At 34.4% G+C, this 24,241-nt stretch overlaps 2 protein-coding genes across 2 annotated transcripts; one reads left to right on the plus strand and one right to left on the minus strand.

Moving 5' to 3' along the window:
- Positions 1–237: 237 nt before the first annotated feature.
- Positions 238–1,375, minus strand: LOC149791968 (uncharacterized). The gene has a single exon (XM_089969507.1). It carries the CDS (start codon positions 1,373–1,375, stop codon positions 344–346), a length of 1,032 nt encoding a protein of 343 aa, XP_089825633.1. The 3' UTR covers positions 238–343.
- A 7,290-nt stretch (positions 1,376–8,665) lies between these two features.
- Positions 8,666–21,880, plus strand: LOC149791969 (uncharacterized). The gene is made up of 4 exons (XM_089969508.1): positions 8,666–8,735; positions 13,604–13,713; positions 18,576–18,680; positions 21,125–21,880. The coding sequence occupies exons 1-4, from the start codon at positions 8,666–8,668 to the stop codon at positions 21,251–21,253; spliced, it is 414 nt and encodes a 137-aa protein (XP_089825634.1). The 3' UTR covers positions 21,254–21,880.
- The last annotated feature ends 2,361 nt before the right edge of the window (positions 21,881–24,241 follow it).

Below are 24,241 nucleotides of genomic sequence, written 5' to 3' on the forward strand. Positions count from 1 at the left end.
ACACTACAACATCCCGGTCTGTCCTGTAACGGACCGCTACCATGTGGAATGACTGCATTTGATAACTAAGTATCTCAGTCTGCCTTGAAACTATTTGATTCAACTTAACTACACAAAATCAGTTAAAATCTTTATTTCAGCGAAATCAGATTTGAGGACGAGAGAGAGAGAGAGAGAGAGAGAGAGAGAGAGAGAGAGAGAGAGAGAGAGAAGATTCTTATATACATGTGTTTGTATCAACCTGTTTTAAGTAAGCTAGAAGGAATAGACGATTATATCAATGCAAAAGCAAGCACATTATCACTTTCAATTTTGATGTCATAAATTTCATTCTTGATTCATGTCATTCAATTTTTTCACAGACAAACCTAAAGTTGGATGACCCGTCATTGCACATAAACGTTTCCATCGTGAAATTCAGTTCCGCATTAACAGCAACACAAGGATCGACGGATGTGATGGATAATAAGTTGCTACCATTTTTCCATGACAACAGGCCCTGTTTGAAAACTTCTCCTCCAGCAGACAGCGAATTAATCCAATATCTAGGTTCTCTGGCTGACACGACTTTATTTAGTGTAACAAGAGACGTGAAGAAGTTAAATTTCTCTACAGTGTTCAAGTCAATTAGTTGTCCTTTCTCAGATTCGCACATTGTTTTTGCACCAGAACCAGTCCATTGAAATATACTTACTCTGTAGCAGATTTTGTTTATTGACTCATACGCATAAGTGTAAGAATCAGTATCTATGGGATCCGTAGATATGGGACACGAAATGCAGCGACCTGAAGCATCTGACCAATTTCCTGATGGCAAGCACGTGGTGCTGAGCTCTCCAATCGCAACGTATTTAGGATCGCATTCATACAAGCTTTTAGTTCCAAATGCCCTGTCAAGAACGTTTAAGTTCGCGTTTGTGATTTTGGGTGGAGCTGGGCATTCACTCTTCGTGCAGTTTCTTCCTCCAGCAGGGTTTTGTTCACATCTTTCTAGATTTTTACAAGCTTCTCTTTCACATAACCCTAGGTCTAAGTTCCAAGTGGAAACGTTACTGAACACGACATCCCTGTCTTCTGTAGATTGGATCCTGTGAGTCTTTTCAAATAGAATACACAGTAAGAACCTTCGTTGATAATTTATCGCAAGACAATGCAATCGTCTATAACATTCCTCAACGCAACGTGTTAGAGAAATATCAAAGAAAGATCGTATTATGTCCCCGTCGTATAATTTACCCCACTCAAGTTTTCCTGCTTTAATCACGTGACCTTTGCACGTTGCGTCCATCAAATGGAAGTAAAATATAAACAACACGGAAATGACGATTCCGAATCGAAACAGACTTTCTTTTGAAACTGACATCCTATCACTCATTTTGTTTCAGAAAATGAAGTGCAACACTTTGGTTTGATCTCTGTATAATGTTCTAAAGGCCTGTGTCACCTAATTTACTTTCCAGATGCATGGACAGAAAACCTGTTTTCAGCATTAAGTACTGGTACTTTTCTTGATAAAAATACCTGAAATGCTTAAAGACTGCAAATGTGCATACGACCAATCCAAAAGCAAAGTATAAGACTATCCAGGTATTTGTGTTTTTAATTCTCGACGTTACTTTTAAAGATTTAGGTGTTTATTGTTATGCCATCCTAATAACATTTAGAAATTTATTTGCAGTCCTATGACAGGCCTTGAAGTCAGAAATATCCAGTCATCCAGGGAAACGTTAGCACTTGTCTGTGGTCCTATAACTGGCCATAAGATCAGACATATATTGTCGTTCAAATAACAGTTATCACTTCTCTCCAATCCTATAACAAGCTTTAAGGTCAGAAATATCCAGTCATCAAATTAGCATTTATCAGTTGTCTGTGGTCGTATAAAGATCAGAAATATCTTGTCACCTAAATAGCGCATAGCAGTTGTCTCCACAGAGCAGAAATATTTACGTTGTTCACAAGAGATAATGGAGGAAAACTAGGAGTCTTTGAACTGCCTTAGATCCATATTCCAATCATTATAAAAATGGCACAAACGTATCCAGTCGCAAAAGCAGCGTTCTCTTCACCCAAGTTTGTTTGAATACGAATTGGGCTGACTCTCTACCAAGTGAAATTTACTGACAGTTCCACTGATTGCATCTGAGTTCCACCAGACAAACGTGGTCATTTCGAAAGTCGAAACGTTGTGTTTAGCAGAGTGGATACAGAGCTAATACTTTTGAATGCCTGTCACGCCGGATAGAGAGTGGTATGGTTTGAATAATTCACCTATGTATTTGTTTTCGATTGGCTGTTTCTTTGCAGACGTCCTTGTGACAAGCTTGTAAATATTTTCTGACATGAATAAAGTATAAATGTTCATAAAGCGACTGCGTCAAATTATACACTCAAATCCGATCACAATAGATCCTAATAAAGAATGCCCACATCAAAGGAATACATTTCATTATTTATTCAATAGTTGCGGAGAAATTTATTATTTAAGCATTTCTTTGAATTGTTTACTCTAAATTTTCCGTTTGCCGTATCGCTACAATGGATAGATATACGCGATTGCTGGTATATATATATATATATATATATATATATATATATATATATATATATATATATATATATATATATATATATATATATCAAGCTTTAAAAGGTAGAATACAATCACCTACACTTTATCCTCGATTCCCCCAAAAGTGTTTTAAGATTTAGAGAAATGCTATAAATACAAACACCTTGGTTGATACTTATTTTGCTCGTTTATATATAGATAATATATAGATAATATATAGATAATATATAGATAATATATAGATAATATATAGATAATATACAGATAACAACTACCGGTGAGTGATAAACGTTTTTCATATTATGTTCCCTTTTGTTTCAATGAAGGTAGAGATCACAAAAAGATGCACATCTCTCCCACCCCAAACCCTCACCTCCCATTCTGCTCCATCCCCACCCTCTCCCCTACCTTAGCAACAGTACTAATTCTTGTTGACAGTTTTACTGCGTAGTTCTGTACAAAAGTGAAAAAGTTCTCTGCAAAACTATTAATCTTTCAAAAGAAAAATATCGCCAATTATTATATATTATTATTATTACTACTATTATTATTATTATTATTATTATTATTTGCAGTATTTGCTCTGAGTTTTTAGGCCAGTCTCTTCTTATCTTGAGATCGATGCGCTTCTGGTGGTTTTCGATCTCAAGCTGTATTTGCTGTGCTGAGGAGAGCGGATTTCCGCAGTAGTCGAATTCATTGATATTATTATTATTATTATTATTAGTAGTAGTAGTAGTAGTAGTAGTATTTTGTCATTGTGGCGCGGTTGCGCAAATCCCCGCTAACTTGAATAGCTCCTCTCCACCCCACACAAAATGACTTAATTCCAAAAAAGAATAACTACTTCATATAACATAATGCCCTAGCCATATTATTATTATTATTATTAGTAAATTAGTCGACACTTTTCATAACAAAATAAATTAGAATAATTATTATATTTTATTATTATTATTATTATTATTATTATTAAATTAGTCGATAATATTTGTTACAAAAGAAATAATAATAATATTTATTATTATTAATAGTAGTAGTAGTAGTAGTAGTAGTAATAGTAGTAGCAGTATCTTTTATTAGCTGCGGCAGACCCAATCTGTTGAAGTTTCACTAACCCTGGAATATTCCGTTATGTTAAATTCCCATATGTCGCAAAGTGTAATACGTAAAATTAAATTTCCATTGATCCCAATACCGCCTCGACCGTGTACAATTCTAGTAGACTTCGCTTAAACCACTAACATTGGATTCAAAATGTGTCTCATATCGACCCAGTATTGCCAATTCCGGTAGTTAACAATAGTGAAATATATATTTTTAAATTCTCTTTAAGACCTAATATTCAATTCCCAAATGTAAGCATATAATCCCAAAAGTAATTTTAAATTGCCACAAATATTTATATTCACACAAATCCTTTGCCGGATGGACAGATAACGACACCTTATACTAACATAATTAACTATATATATATATATATATATATATATATATATATATATATATATATATATATATATATATATATATATATATATATATATATATATATATATGATCCGATCATGGCGCGTTAATACGTAGACTGTAACTATTGCTTCAATAGCAGGCTAGCGATTCTATTGATCAGTAGTGAAAAAAAAAATCATTAATTAATACTAACATAACCAAAAAACGGGAAAAAAATATAAAATATAAATAATCCCAGTTTTCTAAATGAATTAGACATGGTAATCTACACAATCCTTTCTGCTTTACCTTTTTGTCTGTCTCAGTGATAAGGGACAAAATAAGGGGAAATCTGTGGAAAGAGAGAGTGACTGTTGCAATAGCCTGATTATACGGTAAATTACTTGGCTAGGAGGAAACACACACACACACACACTGTAATCAATTTAATACCTTTTTCTTCTGGTAATAAAGTTCTGCAACTTAAAATGTCAGAAGGCAGCTCCCCTCCCCCCATAATAGACTAACAGAGAAGCACATGGATTGACCATAACAAAAATGACCTTTTGGTAATTCTTCGAAATCCCCAAACCACTTCTCTCTCTCTCTCTCTCTCTCTCTCTCTCTCTCTCTCTCTCTCTCTCTCTCTCTCCCCACATACCAGTTTTACCCAGCGCTCTGTCTAAATCATCGTAGCACAAAAAGGGCGAAAATCAGCGAATAAACGAGTAAGTCGTATTTTCACCTGTGTTTTGCAACGATTTCTTGGCAGCTAAGAATGATGGTAAAAGATGCACTCAAACCGAAGAACAGAAAGGGGAACAAAGATGTAGGATATTTTTTAAAAAAATTATGATTGGTTGCAGTGTTAATTCAAGCATCATAATGTCATAGATTAACTGTGAGTACAATTAAATGCTTGCATTAGCTATTGTTGGTTCGCCATTTTGATTAGTTTATATTCCACACTCATTTCAATGCGCACGCAGGACAGTGAATCAATGCGCGTTCATTGTAACCATGCTGTGTTTTTATTGCTTTACTTTCTTCATTTAACACCTCATTCAGGTTTAAATCATTAGCGTCTTACATTCATTTAATCAAAATGAACGAAATAGCATAAAAGGAAAATGTGTATTGGATATTTGTAAGGATGAGATGAAGCCGATTGAAAGACTGCGTTTCAAGAGATCTTTGGGGACATAATTCACTTTTCAAATGTATCTAGAATTGTTAGGAGAAATGCATTTTTGTTATATAATCACTATAGTTAGAGCGGGGAACTTGCCAGTCAGAGATAACGAAATATACGAAAGTTTTTGTTATGACGAAAGATTGTGTCATATCAGTAACGTTAATATTGAAGATGAATTCTATTTTATTACTGCTTGTCCGCACTATAGAGATTTACGAAAAAAAAAACATAACCCACTTTGTATATAAAAATCCAACATTACAAACATTTGGGACTTTTAAACAAAATAAATGTTAGTAAAATCCTGGTGGCTAATTTAGCAACGTTTATTATAAAACCCTTAAAGATTAGAGAAACCGTTTATTATCTATTCCTCCAACTCAAGACTTTAGATCAATATAACAAAATTTGCTCCATGCAGGCTTTAGGGTTGTCGTCAAATTAGTGTGTGTAAATATGGTGAAATATGTATTTATATTTCACCCAATAAAAAAAATGCAGTAATGATTACTTTCATGTATAACATTTCCAATAGATACGTTGTTCATTTGTTAGGCACTAAAAATCTTTTTGTACCGCATAATGTATAGATATGTATGAAGTCCTGTAATACAAATAAACACTATTCTATTCTTCTCTCTCTCTCTGTCTCTCTCTGTCTCTGTCTCTCTCTGTCTCTCTCTCTCTCTCTCTCTCTCTCTCTCTCTCTCTATATATATATATATATATATATATATATATATATATATATATGCACACACACACGCACACTTATCCTAAAAGGTATTCTACTCTCTTTAAGAAATAGAAAATAACATACCAAGAAGAGACAGATAAGAAGGGATAAGGGAACATACATGGAGAGCAAAGAAACACCTCAATTACTAAGGAGATATACTAAAGTCTGTACATATATGTGACATTGACATATTGTTACAACCGCACTTGATGATATTTCAAATAGCAGTACAAACATCAAATATCCAGATTTTACTATTGAGAATATCTATGAATACGAAAGCTTTGTTATTTCCTAGATTTAAGTAATACTACTCAACTGTTAAACTAAGTAATTTGTGACTATTCATTCTTCAAGCAACTTGACAAATTATTTGTGGATTACATAATTACAAATTATGGTTACATTATTTATGGAATTTGGGTATCTACACCTGTATTCCTTCGTCTTCTGGTATTTTATATATATTAAGATATATACAGCAATCAAAACAGAAAGTCATTACCATGTGTAAGTTCTACAAAATCGAAAATATAGTTGGGCAGATATACAGATAGAGTTGACGAGGAGACAAAATACTTCTATTTGTATTCCATTATCACATTATGTATCTCATTCTATATTTTGAACACATGCATAACAATTACGTTATTCAGGACTTCAGACCATTCAAGTATGTAATGAACTGCAGTGCCTTGAATTCCAAAGTTGCAATCAGCATTATAAGTGTTAGTTTACAATTGAAATTATTTACTGTAAATAATTAATAAGCACAGACAATCTTAGTGGCTACAACATCATAACAAAATATAAAATTCCATTCCCAAAGAATAGAGAGACTTCTTTCTGTTCAGAATCATAACCAGAAATACTTTACATAAAGTTGAATACAATTTACTGTATATAAAATTACACGCCTTATGTTTCTTGTTTTCCATGTTTCAGTGGTTCCAGCTTTCCTATGAGTAAGCACGGTAGGACCAGCATGCTACTATACAATTTATATCTTATGTGTTCTATTCTTCATCGCTAGGACTCAGCATTAAGAGGTTAGTATTAGGACTGGTCGGCCTGGTGTCAGGATAATGTGACTGGGTGGGACATCATGCTACATGTATCTGGCATGATGACTTAATGCTAGACATCACTATAAACTGCCACGCTGCAAACATCGTAGCGATATGACTGAAAAATTGTTACGTTAAAAATCAACCACACACACACACACACACACACACACACACACCAATCAGCTTCTCATGATCATGACCTAACTTATCATGTGGTCTTAGTCTTCAGTGGTCAGCACCACGGGTAAAATAGTTGTATGTAAATGAGGTTCCCCATGGGTTATATACAAGATTCAATAAAAACATAGCGCTTGATGGTTTACACAGGGGGTTCGTACAAATAAAATTAGGAGTATCCATCCAGGAAATGAGGACTGGGGTAGGTAGGGGTTGTCTAATCTGTAGCAATGTTAGCCCTCTTTTCACTGACGCATACTCCTCATGTTCTTTGCAAAGAGCCACTTTGATAGTTTATCTAAACTTAATTTGTAAAATAGTATGCATGTTACACATAAATTAATGTTGTCAGATACAACTCTACACAATACATAGAGGAAAGTGCTATTCCTGTATCATAAAACCCATAAGATTATTTACCTGAACCTTCGGATATTACAATCTCTTTTATTGCGACATGTCGAGAAACAAGTGTATCCCTCGCTTACATGTTTGTCTCTGAAATGAAAGTCAATCGACCAAAACAAAAGTCGTTAAAATGGTAGGCCCGAGAGACAACCAGAGTGTTGCTTTATTTTATTTCTGGAACACTGCCACATTTTTATCTTTTTGAGATCTATTCTAATCGGGCTTACATGTCCGTTGAAGAAACTGATAAGTTCAATATCATACAAAACTAAGTTAAAAGTTTATTTCCAACTGCAGTGCTCACGGGGTGGGGGTGGGGTGGGGTGTACGCGTTTGATAAATCTGTTATTGAGGTTATCTATAACATTGTACCTGAAAACTGGTCTATCGCAGTTTAAATCAATTCCTCAGAGATATGAGTTTGATTGGAACATACTTTAGTTTAAATAAATATTAATAACATGGTAATGAAGTTAGTGGATGAAATACGAAAAGGTCATCTGAGTACACTGTACTCGATGTTTTCATGCGAATTTGATCACGTGTCAGGCTAATAATGTCCACACCGATTTGGGTTCTCTTAGTTTATCGTGAACTTTATTTCTGATGAATCAGAAGTCCTGTTTTTGATGTATACTGAGTGTCGATTATACGTGGCAGGTAAGCTCTCCGAGTGTACGATTTCTGGACAGACACGACTGTGCCGTTCTAATTCAAAATATATGCTGGATAAATCGTAACACGTGCAGGAACATTTTGCATGGAAGCGAGGAAACAAAGCCACTGATCCATGTGCCACAGAAAAAGAGCTGTATGTTGAGATGGGGCTCAAACCATGCACCGAACCCCCATCCCCCAATTTAGACGGGCGCTCTATCACATGCATCAGCTTTGACAATGCACTCGATCAGTTTCTGAGACACTTGTCCCTACTTTCAAAAACGATCCACCTCCCCTTCGTGTGTCTTTTTAACTAATGAAAACAGGTATTTACAGAGACTAAAATTCGTATTCTTGGGCCACCAGACATCAGCTTTGAAAATATTTAAACCATGGAGGAACCTGATCCAGAGACCTTCCTAACTCAAGACAAGTACTATACCATCCAAGTCAATACGCCAGGTCCTTTCTACGTTTCTAAAAAATCATCGGATATCTGGAGAGAATTATCGTCTCAGAACTGACAACGTTATACACTGAAAGATCAAATTTCTCTTCAAACATTGTCTATAACAAAAAGGCCATTGTTTAATGTGAATAGAACTACAATGATTAATATTCCCGATGAGATGCTTTGAATATTTTTCGGTATCGATCTTACTAAATTTAAATGAATCATTTATTATCCTTATGCTCCGCTCATTCAATGCATTGATACATCCATATAATAAAAATAAGGTGGAAATACTTTGTTATTATTACTTTATTATTAGTATGTATGTATGTATGTATGTATGTATGTATGTATGTATGACCGCTCCGGTGGACTAGTGGTTAGATCGTCCGCCTCGGATGCCGGAGGTCGTCGGTTCGATCCTTGTCCGAAGCATACCATAACACTTATAAAAAATGGTACTAATTATTAGTATTATTATTATTGTTTGTATTATTACTAACAAGTTTTCTTTTTGCAAATAGTAATGTGTACACAAGAAAAGGAGTTTTCGTACTTAATAATTCAAGACGAAGTTAGTGTACATGTTGCTATTTGATGATCTTTTCTTCTACACATGAGAACATTCTTTATCAGCAAAGGTCCATTTTCAGACAACATACGTATGCGCACATTTGTGTGATCTTTTCCTGTGTACAATATGACTGTCAGTTAAGGTACCGGGTTGATTGGAAGAAGACCAACATAGCAGCCCCCATGATCTGGTATCGTGGTGGTTGCCACATACATTGTACGCAATGCCCAATGTATGTAATTGTTACGAAAGCCAGCTTTCTTGGGTGTCAACTGTTCGTAATTGTTACGAAAGGCAGCTTTCTTGGGTGTCAAAAATCACATGTGGACGTTGAAAGCTTTGCTCAAGAACAAAGGCCCTTATTGGCGTCGTAAATCTCACCACGTTGACAGACGGTCGGAGCATTGTCTCCTAAGATGAATAAAACAGAGTAGAATCGATATCCAGTCGGAATTGAGAGAGGGTGTTGTCACCATTTCAGTCCGAATTTAATTGAGTAATATAGACTAGAAACTTCAGTAATTGTGAAACTTCGTGCTGGAAAGCTAAAGCAACATCAACATATATGCAGACCGAAGGAAAAAGGAGGATTAGCCCTACCCAGGATAAGTCTACTACAAATATCAAATATTTTAAACAGATTTAAATATCTAAATAGCTCTCCCACAATTACCATGGGAAGCTTAAATATATATATATATATATATATATATATATATATATATATATATATATATATATATATATATATATATATATATATATATATATATATGCCGCTTTAGTAATAAAATCTATCAAAATAATCTACCTTCTAAACCCTCAGGAAAGTGTTGATGAATAAGCGAATTATTATACAAATGTAGGGAGAAACAAAATTATGGGACAAAATTAAGAACATGTATAATGTACTAAATGCGATAGCAAATCAAGACGAACACTAAAAAGAATTCAAACATCCGAACCCAGCTTGGTCAATAAAAAGGAAAAAATACGCGAGAATTAAATCAACAGCTATACAAGATAGATTATTTTTTTATATCTACATGGAAGCTGGATGACTGGTGCAGCTGCTTTCGATAGACATTTAATTAACATAATACCAAGATGCAGGTTAATTAAGAAACATACTGATTCTGAAGAGCATATGATATTATAATATCCAAACAACGATACAGATAGTCAAGACATAAAAAATAAAATTATAAGTAAACATGGAACTTTTATTTACAAATAACATTGATGAAAAGAATATATACAATGACATAATAGGGTATATTAACTCCATTATAAAAGTAAGAAGGGACGATTTTGAATACTAATGACATAATCCAAAATGAATAAGATATAAAAACATGAAAACTTGTAAACAAATTTTTAAAAAAATTATATATATTTTTTCTCTTCTTCATTTTATCATAAGACAGAAATTTTCTGTAAAGAGAGGTCCTTGTAAGACTGCACTATCTCTGACAACAATTACACCTACGGTACATACATCAACACACAAGTACTACCTATACCGTATCTACTCACACAATACACTCTACGACTTCTCTACAATCTACTACTCACACTAAAATTCTTCTATACCCCACAATCTATAAAAAAAAAAAAATTTAAAAAAAATCGACAAGATTTGACTCATCAGAGTCAATCCGAACACAAACACAAGAATTAAAGCAACCAAACAAAATAGAACAAACACATAGCATACATCAGACAACATCAATCCACTGGCCTGGATCACTCAAGCAAATAACCCCAAAATCAGCCAGGGTAATGGAGTACTGAGACACTGGATTAGGGCGGCGTATAAACCCTATGAATATTAATCCAAATGAAATTTGAAATAAAAATATACAAACAACATACTTACTAAAAAGGAAAGACACACACGTAAAATCCTAGAACTTTAGGTACTAATGGGTTCGTCAAATGACGTAATTCTGAGACGGACCACACCAATAAAGCAATAACTCCGGGATAGCCACTCGTAAATTGGCGGGAAAACTTAGGAAATTCTAAGGAAAGACAAAGCTTCGTAAAGGTCAATGACTTATTTGTTCGATTGTTGCAGAATATTACGGCATTGTAATTGTAATTATGTGCAGTATGTATACTTCATTACTAGAATCATTAGTACGTAGAATTACCACACGTAGTGTTTAATTTACATGCGTATTTGAGAAATGAGCTATGATTATGTAAAGAATTATGTAGATTGCTAGCTCGTGGTTAGAATTAATATTGTAATTTGCTATTTTGTTACTTCGTAGTAAACTAGTTTATTTTATTCATGTGATATTCTAGATTTTGCAACTGTTAAATTGAATTGTAACTTTGGAAAATGGTTGCAGTGTGTAAAATTAGTTAATATGGATATTTGAATATTTGTGTACAAGTAAATCTAGAAAATACAAATATACATTAGAGATTATCCCGAAATCTAAATATAATGACAGTTATACGTGACCATGATGCTAACATTGATACTAATTTAGTTCCCCTTCTTCACGATTATTTGCTTACAAGAGGTATTAATAATACCTCGTAAACACGGAAATATAATCTTTGTTACGGGTCAACATTTCGGACGAAGCTGCTGTGGCAATAGCAACTCTAAACCCGATTGGAATAATCGCATTAAAAATATACCAAAAGAAATATTTATTCCATGAACAAAAAACCTTTCTAAAGGTAATAATCCATTATCAAGTCAAAAGATCTAAAGGGATCCAAATCTAGTAAATAACGTTATCGAATGAACGAATCTAGATTGTTTCCATCTAGTTGTTTCTTATACCGTGCAACGAAAATGACAGGACCTGTGTTCAAGTGATTTTTTAAATTATATCGAAGAAGTCATAATACAATGGCAGATTCCTGATTCTCTACAATAGTTTCCAACATATTCCTTGACAGTGTATTGAATTCGATCATAGTCAAGTATTTCCTTGAGGTGTGCATGTCTATGTCTTAGTTAAATATTCAATAAGCCTTGTCGATACAGGTACATGTAGTTCTGACTTTGTGCAAACAACACATACTTCTTATCTTGGCACATCATACATTTCCAGATCGTCATTATTCCTATAGGTTAAACATTCAAACCAAGTTTCATCATGTTATAATGTTATACTTATTCGTGATGTGTTTCATATTTCATATTTCGGAAGGCCTTCGTACTCATTCTATGTGGCCGAGTTACTTCGGATCTTCATGGAGAAACATGACAGCAGTTTCAGTTTATGTTGCTCCGCATTAAGTCAGTGACGCTGAACCATATGTACTCACTGTTACAGATCACTGCCATCTCACCACTGTCTGCATGGGTTTGAGTCTTGGGCTCGGCCATTTGGGTACATGAGAAAGCTTGCCAGTAGCTTCTTATGTGTCAGTAGTTCTTTCTGGGGTTTTCCCAGGTTCTTCCTCCACCATTTATACTGGCTGCCATGTGTAGCCTATCTTGTGCTGAAAAATGGCATTAAACCTTATAACAGCAACAAGACTGTTTGAAAATGTGTAAAGTTTTTTTCATAGCATTACATTTAAACTTTTGGCTGCTATGACAGGAAAGGAAATCTGATCTCTGCAAAAGGTGTGCCTTTGATACCGGTTTTGTTTTTAAAAACTTTGTTGGTGGTTTAAAAACGTGGCTGGTTAAGTCATGTGATTGAATGATGAAGGTGATATTTGAGGCAGATTCAGTTGTAGTTAGTCTGTTTTGCTGTATGTCTCTCTATGTAATAATCTTTTTTTTCTTCGGGGCTCCGAATTGTGGAGTGGTCTAAAGCACTTAACATTATGGATAGCTGCCATCCATTTCACCTGTCTGCGTGGGTTCGAGTCACGGGCTCGGCCAATATGGGTATGTGAGAAAGATTGCCAGTAGCTTCTCTTGGGTTGGTGGTACTTTCTGGGGTTTTCTTGGGTTCTTCCTCCACCATTTATACTGGCCGCCATGTATAGCCTATCTTGTGCTGAAAATGGTGTTAAACCATATAACATTTTTTTATATGCAGTAGTTTGTCTCTTGAGAGGCCATCTCATCATCATTGGAAACTTGCCATCACAAATGGTCTGGCACATGATGGTGGGGGGATTGTAAAACAAAATGTGTTATTTTGGTGTTATGAATGGTGACCTCTGATCATAAGTGGCCTCTTTAGAGAGGTGCCTTTCAAGAGGGGTAGTACTGTACGTGTATCAAATACATTTAAAAATAATTTGTAATGAGTATTATTTAGTGAATAAATGATCATTATTATGTGAATATTCTTGAAAAATTTTCTTTCCCAGGGATGCCATTAATGGCTCAACCCATGACTGGTGCACCACCAATGTATGGAGCCGCATATCAAGCATATGCCAGCATTCCCCCTCAAGGACCCCCTCCTCCATATACAGCGGTAAGAAATCAACATAAAGGTTACATTTTGGGAGTAGTTGGTTGCATTACATGGCAACAATCTGATATGCACATTTATCACCTTTTGCTGCCTGTGATGAGATTTCCTAGTTTTTCACATAATTAGACAATTCAACAAGCACAATGTCCCACACATAAAATACCCTTTGTATTGATTGATAAGCATGATGTCCCACACAAAAATTAAAATACCCTTTGTATTGATTGATAAGCATGAGGTCTCACACATAAAATACTCTTTGTATTGATCGATAAGCATGATGTCACACACATAAATTAAGATACCCTTTGTATTGATTGATAAGCATGATGTCACACACATAAAATACCCTTTGTATTGATTGATAAGCATGATGTCACACACATAAATTAAGATACCCTTTGTATTGATTGATAAGCATGATGTCACACACATAAAATACTCTTGGTATTGATCGATGAGTATGATATCCCACACATAAAATACTCTTTGTATTGATTGATAAGCATGATGTCACACACATAAAATACCCTTTGTATTGATCGATAAGCATGATGTCCCACACATAAAATACTCTTTGTATTGATTGATAAGCAAGATGTCACACACATAAAATACCCTTTGTACTGATCGATAAGCATGATGTCACACACATAAAATACTCTTTGTATTGATCGATAAGCATGATGTCACACACATAAAATACTCTTTGTATTGATTGATAAGCATGATGTCACACACATAAAATACTCTTTGTATTGATTGATGAGCATGATGTCCCACACAAATTAAAATACCCTTTGTATTGATTGATGTCCCACAGATAAAACACCCTTTGTGTTGATCGATAAGCATGATGTCCCACACACAAATTAAAATACCCTTTGTATTGATTTATAAGCATGATGTCTCACACATACAATATCCTTTGTGTTGATCGATAAGAATGTCACACACATAAAATACCTTTTGTATTGATCGATAAGCACGGTGTCCCACACATAAATTAAAATACCCTTTGTATTGATTGATAAGCATGATGTCCCACACATAAATTTAAATACCCTTTATATTGATTGATAAGCATGCTGTCTCACACATAAATTAAAACACCTTTCGTGTTGGTCGATAATCATGATGTCCCACACATAAAATACTCTTTGTATTGATTGATAAGCATGATGTCTCACACATAAATTAAAATACCCATTGTATTGATTGATAAGCACAGTGTCACACACATAAAATACCCTTTGTATTGATCGATAAGCACAGTGTCCCACATAAATTAAAATACCCTTTGTATTGATTGATAAGCATGATGTCCCACATAAATTAAAATACCCTTTGTACTGGTCGATAAGCACATTTTCACACATAAATTAAAATACCCTTTATATTGATCGGTAAGCATGATGTCCCACACATAAAATACCCTTTGTATTGATTGATAAGCACAGTGTCACACACATAAAATACCCTTTGTATTGATCGATAAGCACGGTGTCCCACACATAAATTAAAATACCCTTTGTAATGATTGATAAGCACGATGTCCCACACATAAATTATGATACCCTTTGTATTGATTGGTAATCATGATGTCCCACACTTAAAATACCCTTTATATTGATTGATAAGCATGATGTCTCGCACATAAATTAAAATACCCTTTGTATTAATCGATAAGCACAATGTCACACACATAAAATACTCTTTGTATTGATTGATAAACTTGATGTCCCACACATAAATTAAAATTCCCTTTGTATTGATTGATAAGCATGCTGTCCCACGCATAAATTAAAATACCCTTTGTACTTATTGATAAACACAATGTCACACACAAATTAAGATACCCTTTGTATTGATCGATAAGCGACTGTTTGAAAGAAAAACTTTGAACTTTCGTATGGCATGAAAGGTCATGTTGTGCCTCAGTGGTGTCAAATTTTTACCTGTACTCACATTAATCAGTGAAGCAGTTTTATGTATATTCATGAATAACAAGGCTGCCATAGGTGATAAAGGAGAATAGTGGATCATTGCCCATGGCTTGTGTCACTGGTTGTTGGCATTTTACAGTTATTGTATATTATCAGAATTGAAGTAGTGCATAATTTGTTGATGTTTGTCAGCACAGCCATACATAAGGTCATTCAGTGTAGAGGCAGTTGCAGCCAAGTCAAGCCAGGTCATTCAGATAGTAATTAATAATCCTGCACCATTTCAGATCTGCCAACTCTTACGATTTTGATGCAAGTCTTATGTAAATTACCCTTAAAATACGGACTTAAGGCATAAAAGCAAAAACTACGGGAAAATGATCATTGCCGAAAAATCTGGAAAATTTGTTCATCGGGGTTTTATTTAGATCTGGGTTTTATATTAGAAGTAGTGAAATTGGTCAGGGAACGAGACTAACTTTACAGCAGTACATCAGACGCTTTAAACTGCACCTATTTGTTCATGCGAAGCATCTGCATGATCATAGAATTTTCTTCAAAATGGCGTCATGCAAGTGATTCATGTTTAAGACGAAAGGGAAAATAAGCCTCTTGAAAAGTGTTATTAATAAACATAGGAAAATAAAAAGGAATATTCACATTCTTCTGAATACAAGCTGGAAAGGATATCACATGCCAATGTGAGTATGTCAAGTTAAGAGACAACAACACGCCATTGAGCTGCATAGGGTTTGGAACTAGAATGGTTTGAGCATCCACCTCAGATGCATGAGGTTTGGGGTTCAAACCACGGCAAAGTCATACCAAAGACTTATAAAATGGTACTAATTGCTGCCTCACTTGGCACTCAGCATTAGGAGGTTATGTTAGGACTGGTCGGCCTGGTGTCAGGATAATGTGACTGGGTGAGACATCATGCTACATGTCTGCGGCATTATGTCCCAGTGCTAGATAACTGTCATGTGTACACATCATAGCGATATGACTTAAAAATTGTTAAAGCTGTGTTAAAAGTCCAAAGCACACACACACACACACACACACACACACACAGCATTTTTTATATATCAGATGAGTGAGATTCTCAAGTTAAAGTCCTTCAGTTCACCTGAAGTGTACTCATTACTAGAAGCCATATTTCTGTACAGAAATGTAAGCTTGTACTGGAGAGATCTCTCAATGAGATAATCTTGCATCTGATTGCCTGGGCATGTGAAAACTGGTGACTGGACTTCTGGTTCAGATTTTTATTAGATTTGGTATATAAGCTTATATCATAACAGGTTCTGTGCGTTTGTAATTTTTTAAAAACATATCTCTAGAGAGAAAGTAATTTTAAAGTGATGGAAGAAAATTTTAAGTTCATTGTAATATAATACATGTTTAAAAGTTTATTTCCAAATGCCATGTTCACAGGGAGCCCCTCCAAAATTTTCCAAATCGGGCCCCAAGTGTGCTAAGGCCGTTCCCGCCTACTGTGTTGATATTTTTAAACCATGTGGTAACGCCTGCTGTGTTGAAATGTTTAAACCATGTGGTAACGCCTGCTGTGTTGAAATTTTTAAACCACGTGGTAACGCCTGCTCTGTTGATATTTTTAAACCATGTGGTAACGCCTGCTGTGTTGATATTTTTAAACCATGTGGTAACGCCTGCTGTGTTGAAATTTTTAAACCATGTGGTAACGCCTGCTGTGTTATAATTTAACTTCTTCATCTTCTATATTTTATCTATAAAAAAATTATTTTTATTTTCTTAATTTTATTTCATATACACTTAATGTAAGAACTACATAATTATGTAGATGTCTTGTAGGGTTTCAGAGTTATTGGACATACTGGAAGATAGAATTTTTTGGTTTTGCACACTGCTAGCCAGGTTCCCTGATAGCTATTGCACTTCAGGTATGATTGATTTGTGATTTGTTCATAGTTCACTGCATGGAAATTACAATACACGTTGGTTCAGAGATGTTGCCAGGCCATGGGATAATGGATTTCTTGCAAAAATGATGAAGAGACATGCACTTTATAGAACACATAAGAAAAAGAATCCATTAAGATAAAATTGATGTCTTTTGATCATGATTTCATTCCCTTACATACTTATAGAAATTATTGTTTGAGTAGAAGGCGCCTTGTGATCTAGACCTGCTTAAGCTGTTGAGGTGCTGCAATTGCTATTAGAGAAATAACTAAAGGACAACAGCTGTGAATTATGTTGAAACAAAAGAGAACTGATTTCTTTAGGAAAGTTGGTGAGATGGAAAGATCGTCAACTAGTAAGGAGGAAAGATCTGATCATTTGACATTAACTGAGCGTGGTAATACAGTGAAAAGTTGGCACCTTGCTAGATGTGACTAAAATATCATTGTGAAAACCTGAAACTATTTAGACTGTAACAATTAAAAGGTGATTTTGGAAGCAAAATTTACACTACTCATAGGAATAGGCTAACCGTGCTCCTTTCAAACTGTCACTCTAGGAAGAAAATGTCAGAATATCGAAGAAGAAAGAAACTCTGTTTGTATATATATGTATGTATATTTCATTCGCATATCTTCTGACATTTTTTAGCTACACTGATGGAGTTTCAGAGACTTGTGGCCTAACACTTGAAGCAGTAAATAAACTGATAACTAAGACAGCTAACATTGTGTCTGCCCAATAATAATCTTTCGTTTTCAAAGGCTTTTTAAAGAGGAGTCATATGAGTCAAAGATTATTATATGCTCATTTTTTTTCTCTGTTAACTTTGCATTGTCAGAATCGTTCAATATTTTATGATACTGAACACACGCAACTTCATATTGCACTCATAAAAGAACTACTTTCTATTCTATATATCAGATGCTTGTCCTTAACCAGTCACGATTCATCTGTTGTCAGTTTCAGTGTGCCCAGCAAGCAATACCTCCCCAGCAGCAACACATTATGATGGCACGCAATGCTTTTGATGCAGGTGCTCGGTTTGATGGCATTGCACAACCCAGGATACCTGTGAGTTGTGATCTGTAATAAATATTTTGTAAGTAAGATCTGACATCTGTCAGCATGAAAATCATAGTATGCAGCATGATGATCACACTATGCAGCATGATGATCACACTATGCAGCATGATGATCACGGTATGCAGCATGATGATCTTGGTGTGCAGCATATTAATCACAATATGCAGCATTATAATCACAATATGCAACATGATCATGGTGTGCAGCATAATAATCACAGTATGCAGCATGATGATCATAGTATGCAGCATGATCATGGTAATCACAGTATGCAGCATGATCACAATATGCAGCTTGATGATCATGATATGCAGCATGATAATCACAGTATGCAACATGATCATGATATGAAGCATCATAATCACAGTATGCAACATGATGATCAACATATGCAGCATGATCATCATGGTATGCAGCATGATAATCAGAGTATGCAACATGATGATCATGGTGTGCAGCATGATAATCACAATATTCATCATGATAACCATGGTATGCATCATGATAATCATGGTATGCCGCAAGAGATGCAATCATTTTAGATATAATGATCGCACCGTGATATTAAAAATCGAACAATATTAGGGTCAATTTGGCAGGGTTAGCTCAATGTATGTATCGTTTGTACTATAAGAGTTATCTTCCCATTGGCTATGTTGTGAGTTAAGCATTCTTTCCATATGAATGGTTGAACAAAGGGTAGCCAATTTACCCCAAAAAAGTGAGATGTAACAAGACATTAGGCATTTAAGTAATGAGATATTGAACCCAGTACAGGCACTCCCCGAGATACATAAGGGTTACATTCCTGGGGCCTCTATGTATGTCATTTTTTCTGTAAGTTGAGTTTTACAAGGCTACATATGGCTTTGACATTATGGTGAAGGGCAACTTTGATGAAACTTTAACATCATGAAAAATGTAATAATAATGATTTGCACATAAACACGATGGGAGAAGCGGAACTATATACTGTGTGTGCACTTGAAGATTGAGAAAACGCAGTTGGTGCACATATTTTTGGTTCATTGCCTATCTGCAAGTTTATGTATGTCACAGTTTACGTATCTCTTTTTTCATCCATCAATCTGTCCATTTGTCTGTCCAGTCATGTATCTCGTAAACAGTATACCACTACATTCCTTGCACATATTTGGATGCCATTTGGTAGATGAATTTCTTGTCGCATATAGATGCCTTTATACATTTTTGTCTTGTCAAGTCCAATTATAACATTATTGCCCTTTGTCCATCAATATTATATCTACACTACAGCAGATCTTATATCCAGCTCGGGATATTATGGTGCAAAAATATGGTGGATGCATTTTCTCAAGACTTATAGTGCCTTTCATGGGTTATTTAAGAAACTAGGATTGACCAAGATATTTTGAATGCATGGATATATTTTTTAATTTGCAAAATTTTGACAAGTCGTACTGGCAGTCAAAATCCAAGGTGGTCCAAATAGTTGCAGTATGGTTGATGCATTTTCTCAAGATCTTTTTATGCCTTTCATGGGTTTTGTCATGTCAGCTCTATCTTGGATAGAGTTATGACCCTTGTTAATTAACATGCTATCCTAATATGATCTTATCATAGTAACCAGTATAGCTCAGGATCAATTTGGAATAGTAAAATACCAATGAATTTTAAGTAATGGGGTTGGCAGTGTTCCCTGAGTGGGGTAACGGGGGGCAATATAAAGTAGCCAGTCGCTGTGTCAGATTTAGGAGGGTAAATTACTGACTTTATAATGTTTTGTCTTGTCAGGTCCATTTATTATGGAGTTATTGCCCTTTATTCATCAGTATTTATGTCTACACTACAGCAGATCTTATATTCAACTTAGCTCAGAAAGTATTCCAGATATTATGGTGGATACATTTTCACAAGACCTTTATGTGCCTTTCATGGGTTATTTAAGAAACTAGGATTGACCGAGAAGTTGTGAATGCATTGATGTATTTTTTAACTTGTAATATTTTGGCCAGTCCTACAGGCAATCCAGTTGTAGAAACAGCCAAGGTGGTCCAAATGGATTAGGGTTTCTAATTTTATGGAGAAATTTCCAACTACCAATATGTATGACTTTTTTTGTAAATTACTGCACTGAGATATATTTGATGCATGTTCTTGTTTAGGACATTACGATTGCTTTTATATGAATGTGCCTTTTCAAAACACCATTTCTTTATAAACGGAATAGAACCAAGTCATGAGATATATGGATTTGTCAGATTGTAAGGGAAAAGAGAAAATAAAGAAGTATTATTTATGCTACAGATTTCTAAGTCATTTGTTGAAGTTAACTTCTCTTACACTTGCTTATGAATGACCTTTAAAAAGATAATGTATAAATTTGGTGAAAATGAAAGAAGAATAAAATTATAATGTATAAATTTAGTATTGACTTCTAAAATTATTTTCAGCCACCTCCACCAGGTGTTGCTCCCAATGCAGCTCAGCTTGCTGTAATGCAGGGTCACACTGTGGTAGGAACTCAACAAAGTGCAGACTGGTTCACTGGAGTAAAGGGAGGTGGCTATACCTGGTGGTAACTTGATAAAGAACCAGTCCAAGTTTACAAAGAGTTACAGCAACAGACTATCGATACCTGTAGTTAAGTAACCATTTGATGAAAACAGAGGCTTCCTAAGTATGAAATGGTTGTAGATTTATGGAAAGAACTACTGAAAATTTCTGCAAAGATGAGATTTTTTCATTATAGTAGGAAAATATCCTTTAATAAAAAAAAGTATGATTATTTCGTTTGAAAATTACACATTATTACAAAAACATGTCTCACAATTCAGAACATGTAGATGTTTAAATTTAGTTAACTTTTGTAGCCAAGAGTTATTATATCATACATCCATGACATGTTCAGGAAATAAATGAACAGATGTAGCGACCCATGTAATTGATTGTTTATCAATGTGTTGACAATCATACTACCATGGCAAATTTTCCTGCTGACATGTGAAATTGTGATTGTAAATGAAATCATATTTTTAATAACTGATGCCATGTATTTTTCAATCAACATACTTGGGACATGAAGATGAAATATTTTATATTGTGCTACATGATTAAGAAAGTTTTGTTTACTAACTAGACTCTCATGCTAACATGCTGACTTTCTCCTTCATTACCTTGAACCAATAAAGGTGTCTTTAATTTTACTTCAGCCTTTTTTCCTAATTGTGATATACAGATGCTATGCAAGTTTGGCACTTAACCTTTTGGACGACAATTTTTACATCTTAAAATCATATTGTGCAAAAATTTCAAAAATAGTTTAGATGGAATTATTTAATTAAGACATGAACCAATGTGATATAGAGGAAGATCTTACAGTGTGTCAGAATAGTGTGATCGGCTTTGTATCGGCCTGCAGAGCCTTAAGCAGGGGTGGGATTTTTCTTTCTCATCCACCAAAACGTTGTCCCACGTCTTTCCCTTTTGGCTTCCTAGATCTGTCTTTCCCAAAGGTAGTAATGTTTACACACTACCAGTATGGTGTCATTTATTTGACATCATCCATCTATATATTGTAATATATAAATTGTACACTAACTTTAAATATTCTGCAATGTTTTTTTTAAAAAAAACAAATTAATGCAAATGATGGCATGTACAAGAAAAAAAGTCTTCCAAACATGTTTGAACATGATTGGGAAATCAAATCTTTTGGGGATATGATTTCAAGCAGGGACCTAGAAAGCCTTATCTTTGATACAAATCTTGTATTCTCTGGTTAAATGTTTCAGTCCTTCCTACATACATAGGGAAAATTCCAAACTCCTTGCATCAGTACACATGATTTACTATGTTTCTCTTACTTCATTATTTGCTTTTAGATTATTTCTTCTGTAATAAAACTAATAGAAAGTGAGTGTGAAATGTAGATCAAATGATAAATACAATGACGTATCATATTTAAAAAGTACATGTATTAATCTATGACTATCTCCTGGCATGAAAAGTATTCCATTTTTGACCATATTTTCAAACAATTACATTGAAAAGATATTAATGGGACAGGTAAAAATGGTTAATTAATCACAAGTGCCTGACGATGGGATAGTAAACTTGGTTGAATTGAATAGAAGGAGTTGTTTCTCCCTAACATTCTTTTGTATTTTACATGGTCAATGTAAATCAGAATGACATCTTAATATTTTCTTTTGTACTTAATTGATAGGTGCTGGCCCCTAAAAGTCACTTCAACTGAAAAAGCACATTAAAAGTCATACATGTACATTTAAGTGGAAATGTGTAAAACAAACTGACCATTTGCTGTGTTCTAGTTTGAACATTTTCTTGGAGCCAGTAACAATGAATTAAATACAACAAATATTTTTATGATGTATTACAAGCTTTAGATTTACTTTAGAAAATTCACTGTACCAGGACTGATAAGGGACACAATAAATCCAAACCTTCGATTGCATTCAGCCAGTATCCAATACACTGGCGCCAGAGTAATTTCTTACTTTAATGTTTGAGACCAAATTATGGAGGGAATAGTTGAATGTACCCATATGATCTTCCGTTTAATGACTGCAATTGGTCTATTTTGTACAACTAAACCTGGTATTAGTTGTCAAATTAGAACTAAACCTGGTATTAGTTGTCAAATTAGAACTAAACCTGGTATTAGTTGTCAAATTAGAACTAAACCTGGTATTAGTTGTCAAATTAGAACTAAACCTGGTATTAGTTGTCAAATTAGAGCTAAAAATAGTATTATTTGCCAAATTAAAACTTAAACCAGGTATTTGTTGCCAAATCAGAATCCAAAACTATCAGAAAAATCTCAAATTGCATGCCATTTGTGTGGTAATTGACCATGGAGAAAACGGCTGTAAATATAATGCTAGTACATCTGTACATTTTTGTAAGATTTCCTGGAAAAAAAATTAAAATGGACAAAAGTCCGTTGAGAAATGACCATTTTAGCTTCCTTTTATTTCACATGATTAATGTAAAAGTTGAGCTAAGCTTTTATAATTGGGCAAAATCTAAAACAAGTACAGATCAAACCAGTCTCAAGCGCAAGCTGTAAAAAGTAAGTTGGTCAATTGGACCACAAAACCTGGCTGTTTAAAACAGGTGATTGTTCATTACAGGTTATCCCTTTTGGATTTGACTGTTGATTGGTTTTCTATTCAAGATGATAAGTGCCTTTAATAGTCAGTCTCTTTAATAATGTTTACTGATGGAAATATATGCAATATAATGGAATTCCTTTCATTCTGATCCAGTCGGATAATATAGATTGACTTAGTGCAGTTTTTACGTTTATTAATAAGTATAATTTACATGGTTATACTGTACGTTTGAAATTAAGGGTATGTTTATATGTATTTATCTATATTTATCAGTCCAGCATCTCTTTAGTATCGTTGTGATTAATTATTTTTACTGTTATACTAATATTTGTCACATTTTTTCTTTGCAAATAGTAGGTCTTTGCAACTTATTAAAAAATATATATATCATTCAGCCATGATTAGTGTATATACAGTGTTCACTTGTTTCTT

The sequence above is a fragment of the Sinohyriopsis cumingii genome, chromosome 9 (assembly GCF_028554795.1).
Source record: "Sinohyriopsis cumingii isolate HCF-2022 chromosome 9, ASM2855479v2, whole genome shotgun sequence".
Classification (NCBI taxonomy): Eukaryota; Metazoa; Mollusca; class Bivalvia; order Unionida; family Unionidae; genus Sinohyriopsis; species Sinohyriopsis cumingii.

What these genes read in the sequence shown, in the direction of transcription:
- LOC149791968 (XM_089969507.1), bottom strand. Translation starts at nt 1,375, where the DNA reads ATGAGTGATAGGATGTCAGTTTCAAAAGAAAGTCTGTTTCGATTCGGA.
- LOC149791969 (XM_089969508.1), top strand. Translation starts at nt 8,666, where the DNA reads ATGGAGGAACCTGATCCAGAGACCTTCCTAACTCAAGACAAGTACTAT. An exon ending in CATCCAAGTCAATACGCCAG is followed by an intron (nt 8,736 to 13,603) that starts GTCCTTTCTACG and finishes TTTCTTTCCCAG; the next exon opens with GGATGCCATTAATGGCTCAA. An exon ending in TTGCACAACCCAGGATACCT is followed by an intron (nt 18,681 to 21,124) that starts GTGAGTTGTGAT and finishes AATTATTTTCAG; the next exon opens with CCACCTCCACCAGGTGTTGC.